This window comes from Trichechus manatus, unplaced genomic scaffold (genome assembly GCF_000243295.1).
Source record: "Trichechus manatus latirostris isolate Lorelei unplaced genomic scaffold, TriManLat1.0 scaffold00146, whole genome shotgun sequence".
In the NCBI taxonomy this organism is placed as follows: domain Eukaryota; kingdom Metazoa; phylum Chordata; class Mammalia; order Sirenia; family Trichechidae; genus Trichechus; species Trichechus manatus.
In genome coordinates this window covers 2,972,431-2,982,670 of record NW_004444082.1, presented here as the reverse complement: position 1 = coordinate 2,982,670, position 10,240 = coordinate 2,972,431, and the positions used below count along the sequence as shown (strand labels likewise).

Genomic DNA, 10,240 nt, shown 5'->3' with positions numbered 1-10,240 from the left:
AAAGTGATACTTGTGAAGAATGTGCCTCTTAGACAAGTAGATACAAGGGACCAAAGGGGCGGCTTCTTTCCAGAGGTGAGATGGGAAGACAGAGAGTGTTAGGAGTTGGTTTAATGTTCATGGGGAATCAGGGGCGGAGGAGAGGACTGTGCTGTAGCAGAATGGGGTGAGCGGCTGGGGTCTCATAACAATGTATGTTAAAGAAGAAAAAAAATTCAGCACGGGAGACTAACTTGAAATGTCAACTTCATTTAATTACCACAATAAAAAATAAATAAAATAATGGATTTCAAAAGTACAACAATTGAAAATTTTACTAGATGTGCTCAGAAGCAAATGTAAGATGGCAAAAAGAAAAAGAACAATTTTTCAGTGAACTAAATTTCATTAATCTACTGATTGAACAAGCTGTTAACCCCAAGTAGGATAAACACAAGGGATCCTAGACACTACATTAGAAATCAACAATCAAAAAAAAAAAATTGGGGATATCTCCAAATAGCAGGAAAAATAAACAACATACTTCTAAATAACCCAAGCGTCAAAGTAAAAAAAAAAAATCATAAGAGAAATTAGAAAATATTTTGTATAGGCAGAGAATGAAAACACAGTTTATCAAAATTTATGAGATGTAGGTAGAGCCATGCTGAAAGGAAATTATAGATCTCATGTCAATAATAAGCTTCCACCTTAAGAAATCAGAAACAGAACAAATTAAACCCAAAGCAAGAAAACAGAAAGAAATTAGAAATGTCAGACAGAAAATCAATTAAATAGAAAACATAAAAAAAAAATTTGAGAAAAATCAATGAAATAAAAAATTAGTTATTTGAAAAGGTCAACAAACTTCATACAAGTCTAGTCAGACAGATCAGGTAAAGTAAAAGAACACACAAATTACCAAAATTAGAAAAAAGGGGATATCACTGTAGTCCCTACAAAAATTAAAAGGATCATAAGGGAGTATTATGGACATCTTTATGCTAAAATATTAGACAACTGACATGAAATTCCTGAAAATACACAAATTACCAAAAGAAAAAGGAAAAAAAAATCTGAATAAATCTGTAACAAGTTAGATATTGAATTAATAAATCTTCCCACAAAAAAGCCCCAGGCCCAGATATATCCAATGGTGAGTTATAGCAAACATTTAAAAGAAAATACCAATTTTGTACAAACTGTTTCAGAAAGTAACAGAGATCGCATTTCCTGACTATTCTATAAGACCAGTACAGTACTACCGTGATAGCAGAGAGAGACAAGAAAAGTAGACCAATAAATAATTCTCTAATATACTGGCAACACTCCTGAACAAAGTATTCCCAAACTGAATTCAACAACACAAAAAAGGATTAAGTAACATGACCAAGTAAAATCTATCTAATGAATTTAAGGTTGGTTCATCATCCAAAAACTGTCAACGAATTAGTAATAGAAAGGAACTTCCTCAACCTACAGCTAACATCAGACTTAATGTAAAAAACTAAAAGCTTTCATCCTAAGATAAAAAATAAAGATGTCCACTCTCACAACTTCTATTCAACATTACCCAGTGCAATCTTGCAAAAAAGAAAAAGCATTCAGATCAGAAAAGAAAAAGTAAAGCTGTCTTTATTTGCGAATGACATGATCCTGTAAGCAGAAAATTCTACAGAATCTACAACAGGACTAATAAACGAGTTCAGCAATGTTATAGGCTGTAAGATCACTATACAAATATCAAATGTATTTCTGTACACTAGCAATGAACAATCAAAAAATAAACTGAGATTAACTTCCATTTACAACAGCATTGAAAATAATACTTACAAATAATCTAACAACAGAAGTACAAAACTTGTACACTAAAAACTACAAAGCATCGTTGAAGAAAACTGAAGAATATCTAAATAAGTGAAGAAACATTCTATATTCATGGACTGGAAGATTCAATATTAGTAAAACGGCAATTCTCCCCAGGCTGAGCTACAGATTCAAAGCAATCCCCATCAAAAATCCCAACAGGTTTTTTTTTTTTTTTTTTGCAGAAACTGACAAGCTGATCTTAAATGTAAAAGAAAATGCAAAGGATCCTGAATAGCAAAATCAAATCTGAAAAAGAACAAAGTTTGAAGACTTAGACTTCCTGACTCTGAAAGCAAATTTGGGGTTGCCTGGGGATTGGGGGAGCCCTGGTGGCATGGTGGTTAAGAGCTCAGCTGCTAACCAAAGGTCAGCAGTCTGAATCCACCAGCCGTTCCTTGGAAACCCTTATGAGGCAGTTCTACTCCATCCTAAAGGGTCGCTATGAGTCGGAACTGACTCAGTAGCAACGGGTTTGGTGTTTTTTGGATTGGGGATTAAGGTGGAAGTGGGACTGGAGACCGACTGTAAACAGACATGAGGATCTTTTGACAACGATGGAAATGTTCTAAACTTAAAGACTGTGATGATAGTTGCACAACTCTATAAATTTACTAAAAATCATTAAATTGTAGATTAAAATAGGTATATTTTATAGTATATAAATTAAACCTCAATAAAGCTATTAAAAAATTTTGTAAACAAATGTTCACAGCAGCTTTATTCATAGCAGCCCAAACTGAGAATACCTGAGATGTCCTTCAACAAGAAAACAGTGAAAGTAAGGAAGGGAGGGAGGAAGGAGAGAGGAAGAAGGAACAGAGAAAGAAAACAAAAAAAGACTTCTAAAGAAAGGGGGAGAGGAAACTTAACCCAGTGATAACTAGATAAGGGAGAGACTACGGCTAGTAAGGCCAGTTAGGAGACTATTGCAGAAGTCCACATGAAGGCTTTGAGGGCCTAAGTTAAATAGGAATGAAGAAGGATAAATCTAAAAAGAAAAAAATAAGAGGTCCCTGGCAATTACAATAACAAAAAATGTTTATTGAGCATGCTATGTCCCAAGCATATTGTGTTAAGCACAATATTTACGCAACTTCACCGTGACAACTCTGTAAGATAGGCACTATCATCCTCTATTACAGACAGGGACGCTGAGGTTAGAGAACCAACCACCCGTTGCTTGTGAGTCAATTCCAACTCATAACAACCCTATAGGACAGAACTGCCCCATAGGGTTTCCAAGGAGTGGTTGGTGGATTCGAACTGCTAACCTTTTGGTTAGCAGCCGTAGCTCACCGTAGCTCTTAACCACTGTGCCACCAGGACTCCATGAGGTTACAGAAGTTCATATAAATTTATCCAAGGTTACAGACTTAGAAAATGAACCACTAATATGTATACATATATGTGTGTTTTCCAACCAGGAGTCAGGGGCTGGGGGAAGAAATGCCAAATAACTGCATGCAAAGTCTTGAATTTTTTTGTTCGCTCTCTCAATAATTAATATTTCAGAAGTAATTGTGTGATCTTAGTAATTGTGCTACCTTAGGAGAGGAACACCAGTCTTATCCCTAGGAACGCTGTTTCCAAAGGGCTTGATTAGGGTAAGTGTGGCACCCATACCACTTTTAATTTTATGAGTAATTACTAAACATAACTAAATTGGGAGTTTTTTCCCCAGTTCCAAAAGTCAACGAATCTTCAGTACTATCATATACCTTTCTTCCACATGGTTTCTCTACCATATTGCTGTCACTGTCAGAATTTTCGCTCTGAACTGGTTTTGTGAACCCAGATTTGGGCATCTTACAGCTGCTCAGCTAGCTTCTTCTTTTATAAGTCTTCTCATCCTGGATCTGTAAAAAAATGAATACACAAGGGTTATTTTATGTACATACGATAGAATCTACTTAAATTTTATGCGAGCCTAATTTTGTTCTCTGTTTCTTTAAGAATTTATTTTCTCAGAGACGCTATCTTAACCTAAACTAAGTTTTCATTTAACAATTCGAGCTTCTAGTTACACTTCTCTTGTTCACATCTACTCAGCTTATTGCTGAAAAGAAGAAAGGAGAACTACTTTTACATTTCTTCCCATCTTCCCTTGACTAGTATCTAGTCTCCAGGTTGCTGGGTATCCAGAAGCAGCAGAAATAGAAACAGTGGCAAAGAGTTTTTCATTCTAGCACTGCTCCAGAAGTATTAGCTCCTTAAAGATTCCCTGGTAGTTCAGTGTTGATCTGAAACTCATTTCTGAAGACCCAACCTAGGACTTGACAGTTTTTATCAGTAGTTTTACAACATCTGTTTCTCCATATTAAGAGTCCCTGGGCGGTGCAAATGGTTAACATGCTCGCTGGTAACCCAAAGACTGGAGGTTCAAATCTACCCAGAGAAACCTCGGATGAAAGTTCTGGAGATCTACTTCCGAAAAATCAGCCACTGAAAATCCTACGGAGCACAGCTGTACTCTGACACACATGGGACTGCCATGACTCGGAATCGACTTGATGGCAACTGGTTAATTATTTAATTCCCTATATTAAACTCCTTCCTACTTGAAGTCCCTGGAGTGGTTTCTTTTCCTTCACTGAACCTCCAGAAACCCCCAGGCATTTAGTCACTATTGTCATAATTATCATACTGTACTGCAATTATCACTTCAAGGATCTTCTTCTTTCCAATTTGTTCAGCCTTCTCTCTGCTGCTCTGCAACCTGACTTAATAGAGATCAAGAACTCTTCAGAAGCTTATGCACAAATTTATGCTTGTGAGATCCAGAAAAAATTCCAAGAAATGGTCTTACATATAAAAGGGTAACTGTAAGGCTAGCCCTGTGGTGTTGTCCAATGACCTACTGGCCACATGTGGCTACTTAAATTCAAATAATTTAAATTAAAAATTCAGTTCATTAGTCGCACTAGCCATGGTGCAACAACTCTAAAGGTGCAATGACTCTATTACCCAGCACAGGGTTAGACTGAAGCTACTGGCCAAGGGGAGCTTTACCTGGGCCACAAGAAGCAGCAGACGACCAATAGGCTTAATGTTAACTCTTTCATGCTATAAATCTCCTTCCAATGGTTATCACAGACCAGTGGCCACACTAGGGTTGGTACCACCCAGTGAAGTAACTCATGGTATCAACCCTCCTTCATACTAATTACCACAATACTGTAGCTAAAACATCAAAAAAACTGACAAAATCAGCGACTATAAAAACACTGGCAGCAACGAAAATAGCGGGTTTGTAGGGTATGCAGATGAAACCATGTGATTTGAAGCGTCATTGCAATTGGATAACAATGACAGCTCTGACTGCAGCCCATTAGAAGGTTCAAAAAGTGACTTAGTATAGAGTTTTAGCTTTGTAGGTATATTGATACATGTAAGCTGGGCTTACAAAAAAAAATTTGTTGTTGTTATAACTTACAGAGATATTTTTATAAAAAATAATTTCTGCTGAAACACTGTCCCAAAATTTTAGAGACACCCATTTTGGTGTTACCAACTCTGACAGTGTCACGCAGTGCAGTCTGTACCTTCCACACCTCCCTAGTGTGCCACTGTCACAGATCCAAGCAAACTGTCATTCTAGTATCTATATGAATTATTAAAACTCAGGGTCTTAATAAAATCTGCTATGTTCTTCAAATTGTTCTACTGGTGCTTTAAAATTTGTTGGGTTTTGGTAAAAATAAAAACATAAATCTCTTAATTTTTATATTATCAAAAGTACACTAAATTAATCGCGCATAGCAAAACTGAAGAACATTACAGAGCTCCCTGGGTGGCACAGTTTGTACTCGACTACTGTGGTTCAAACCCACCCGGCAGCACTGCAGGAGAAAGGCCTGGTGATCGGCTCTATAAAGATTATAGCTAAGAACACCCTATGGAGCTCAGCTCTACTCTGTAACGCATGGGGTCGCAATGAGTTGGAATCAACTCAATGGCAACAGTTTTTGTTTTTTCTGGATTACATGACAATGCAAAAATTTCAAGACTTCAAAGAGTTCAAATCTTTCATTTTATAGAGAAAGAAACAAACTTGAAAAAATTAAGGAACTTTCTTGACATCACACACAAGAGGCAGAGCTTACCTCTGAGTCATTCAACTGTTTCAACAATTACCATATAAACAGAATTATTTAAACACAGCACTGTCCTCAAAGCTAGCCTTGTATGAAGCTTATAAAAAGAGTTAGAGTTATAAAACGTACACACACAGAAAAATTCTAACTCAAAAGCAAAACTGAGCTGCAGAATATCAACAGACATCAGCCTAGGCGAGACTAAGAAGATAAACCATTATCTCATTTGAAGATGAAGCAAAGCAAGTTGCGAGTGAACTAAGGTGTGTCATGAACTGTTTTCTGAGAAAACCATACAGGGAAATATTTCTTTTTAATACAGTGTATGTTATGAAAAGTTTATTTTTCAATAACTGTTTAGAAAAATTTTCAGCGCTAACAATAAAATCGAAAAATACTACATCAATCAACAAATACTAAGCATTTAATATACAGTCTGGTTCTGGATCCAAGTAAGTATATTAGAGCAAACCATATAAAAACTATACAAACAGATATAATTAGATAAATTAAAATACAGTATTTAAAAATTTCAAATACCCCAATGCCCAATGCCATAGAGTCAATTCTGACTCGTAGCAACCCCATAGTGTTTCCAAGGGTGTAAATTTATATGGAAGCAGACTGTTACATCTTTCTCCTGTGGAGTGGCTGGTGGTTTCAAACTGCCGACCCTTCAGTTAGCAGTCGATCGCTTTAATCACTGCGCCACCAGGGCTCCTTCAAATAACCCAATAGAAGGCAGGAAGATAAAAGGTGACAAATGAAAAATGAGGGGAAAAAAAAAAAAAAAACCGAAAATAAATAATAAAACAAAAGACAATGCAAACATACCAATAATTACATAAAATGCAAATTGTTAAGACAGAGACTGTCAGAAGGAGGGAAAAAAAAGAACTATCGACAAGAAATTAACTTCAAATGTGATGATATAAAACCAAAAAAAAACAAACCTGTTGCCGTTGAGTTGATTCCAACTCACAGCGACCCTATAAGTCAGAAAAGAACTGCCACCAGGGCTCCACCAATCAAAAGACACACCAATCCTAAATAGGCGTATGTGGGGAAATGAGTCCTTTTACGTGGCTTTTTGCTTTGGTTCTTTGGAAGAACAGTTTGAGAGATTTTTTCCCCTATGCCCTGAGGAGTTACCTTGGCCCTAGTTTTCTACCCCAGAGGGTTTGTTACTTTTGTTCAGGTTGATTCCTGGATAAGCCGTAAACAATTTGAGGTTTGCTACTGTTCTGTCTGGTCCTGGGCTGCAGCCTGCCCCATGATTGGTATGCACCTTGCAGGGACTGGTCAACAGACTACGCAAATGAAGCATCTGTAGCCTACTATGCCAATGAAGCATCTTTGGCCCACTGAGAGGGATTAGTCAGTTCGAAGACCTGGTGAGAGGGCCATGCCTTGAAATTGATGAGGAGTTTGTGTTTACATGGAGGCAACCCCAGAGATTTTCAAGTCAGAAAGAAGCAGGAAGAGAAGCAGCAGGAGAAACAAAAAGAAAAAAGAAGAGAGAAGCAGCAGTGAAAGAAAAAGGAGATAAGGAACCTTCTACAAGAGCTCTAACACTGGTCAAGAGGCTGTAACACCAAAGACAGCGAGAGGCCTAGAAGGGGCCCAGCGGCAGAGCTGGCGGTGAAAGGCGCGCAAGGGGCCCTGCAGCAGAATCAACAGTGGCAGGGCCAAGAGGAGTCTGTCCTGAGGAGGCCAAGAGTAGTATGTCCTCAGAGAGCTGAGAGGCAGTCTGTCCTGAGGAGGGTGAGTGAGAGGAGGCCTGCACAGCAGAGAAGAGCTGAGAGAACTGTTATACACTGAAGACGTAAGTCTCTGTCTACATGCTTCCTGATCCTGATCCTGAGTTGTAGCCTACTGATCCTCATCACAAGTTGTACCGTTACTGCCTTAATAAACCACTTAACTGGAAGTAAGGCCTGTGAGTTGTGTGTGGCCACTGCAACAAATTATCAAATCCAAAAGAGAGAGAAGTAGAGTGCTGTGGGAGGGACGGCTGATGTCAGAATTGGTGAAAAGACTGGAGAGTAGAGGTATGTCTGACCTCCACCTCCTAGGGATCAGCCTTGGGCTGATCTTGATTCACATTATTCTTCCTGAAGTTACACAAGTTCTGACACTACTATTGATGCCATTACTACTACTACCACTTTATAATACACAAAAGAGCTTCAAAATACAGGCAAAAACTGACTGAACTGACAACAGAAATAGATACATTCATAATTAGAGTTGGAGGTTTCAACTGTTCTCTCAGAAGGACAGAAAATCAGCAAGGATATAGAACTGAGAAACACCATCAACCCACTACATCTAATTGACATTGACAGAACAATCTGTCCAACAACAGCAGAATATTCATTCTCTTCAAGGGCACACAGGATATTTACAAGGACAGGCCACATCCTGGGTCATAAAACAAAGTTTAGAAAAATTAAAATCATGTAAAGTCTGTTCTCAGACAACAATGAAATTATACCAGAAATCAATTATAGAAAAACAACAGAAAAATCTCTAAACTGAAAATAAAGAAAAATCAATGAAACGAAAAGCAAATTTTTGAAAAAGATCAAAAAGATTGATGAACTTCTAGCGAGACTGAATAGATACGAGAGACAGAATGCATACCAAAATCAACAATGGCTGAGAAATATACATCACTGAAGATCTTAAAAGATATAAAGTATAATAAGGGAGCAACTTTGTGCAAAAAAGTCCAACAAATTCCCTTAAAAGCACAAAATATGAAAGCTCACTGAAGAATTAAGAGAACCTCAATAGCCCTATATTTATTAGAGAAATTAAATTCGTTGTTAAAAACAAAGAAAACTTCAGGCCCAGACAGCTTCAATAGTGAATTCTACAAAACATCCAGGGGAAAAATAATGCCAATTCTACACCAATTTCCTTGAAAAGAGGCAGGAACACATTTTATAAGGCCAACCTCATCCTGATACCAAAACCAGGTTAGTTCACATGAAAACTACAGATAAATATACTTCATGATCATATATAAAAAATCCTCAACAAAATATTAGCAAATCAAATCCAACAATGTATAAAAAGGATAAAATGCATCATGATCAAGTAGAGGTATGTTCCAGGAATGTAAGGCTGGTTTAATGTTTGAAAATCAATCTATGTAATTCACCATATTAGCAGACTAAACCCAAAAACTGTATGACTATCTCAACAGCTGCAGAAAAAGCATTTGACAAAATTCAACATCCATTAATGATAAAAAAAACTTTTAGCAAACTAGAAATAGAAGAAAATCTTCTCAATCTAGTAAAGAACATCAATGAAAAAAATTACACTAACATCATACTCAGTGATGAAAAACTAAGATCAGTAATGAGGCAAGGACATTCACTCTCACCACTCCTTCTCAACATTGTACTGGTGGTCCTAATCAGTTTAATAAGGCATGTAAAAGAAATAAAAGTTGTACAGCTTGGAAAGGGAAAAATATAACTGGTCTTACTTCCAGATGACATGACTATCTATGTAGAAAAAGACAAGGAATCTACTAAGAAGGTACTAGAACTAACGAGTTTATGAAGGGCATCTGATACACACTCAATAAATGAAAAACATTTTTATTTCCATATACTAGTAAAAGAAACCTGGGTGATGCAAGTGGTTTGTGATTGGCTGCTAACCTAAAGGTTAGTGGTAGGAATTCACCTAATAACCATAATAAATATTTATACACTCAATCACAGGGCTCCAAAACACATAAAACAAACTCTAGCAGCATGGAAAAGACAAATTGATAGTTCCACAATAATAGTAGGAAACTTCAACACACCACTCTTGGTAAAGCACAGAACATCTAGAAAGATACCGAAGCCTTAAAGGCCACAATCAGAAACTTGAACTCACAGATATATATAGAACACTCCACCCAACAGCTGCAAAGTACACACTCTTTTCTAATGCATATGAAACGTTCTCCAGAACAGACCACATCATAGGCCACAAAGCAACTCTCAACAAAATCCAGAACACTAAGATAATACAAAGTACCTTCTCTGATCACAACGCCATCAAAGTAGAAACTAACAACAGGAAGAGCAAGGAAAACAATCAATTACATGGAAACTAAATAACATTCTGTTTAAAAACCACTGGGTAATAGAAGAAATCAGAGATGGAATCAAAAAATTCCCAGAATCAAATGCAAATGAAAACACATCATACCAAAACCTTTTGGACACAGCAAAGGCAGTGCTCAGAGGTCAATTTATAGCAATAGATGCACACATCAAAAAGAAGGG

The 10,240-nt window shown here is 37.1% G+C and overlaps 1 protein-coding gene across 5 annotated transcripts in view; it reads right to left on the bottom strand.

Annotated features, from left to right (window-relative positions):
- ANKRD12 (ankyrin repeat domain 12) overlaps nucleotides 1-10,240 on the bottom strand; it is a 196,752-nt gene that overhangs the window by 132,673 nt on the left and 53,839 nt on the right. For all 5 annotated transcript variants that reach the window (XM_023740044.1, XM_023740045.1, XM_023740046.1 and 2 more), the window contains one exon: nucleotides 3,567-3,704. In XM_023740044.1, coding sequence (XP_023595812.1) covers nucleotides 3,567-3,653 — 87 coding nt within the window. In that variant the 5' untranslated portion in view covers nucleotides 3,654-3,704. The remainder of the gene's footprint in view (nucleotides 1-3,566; nucleotides 3,705-10,240) is intronic.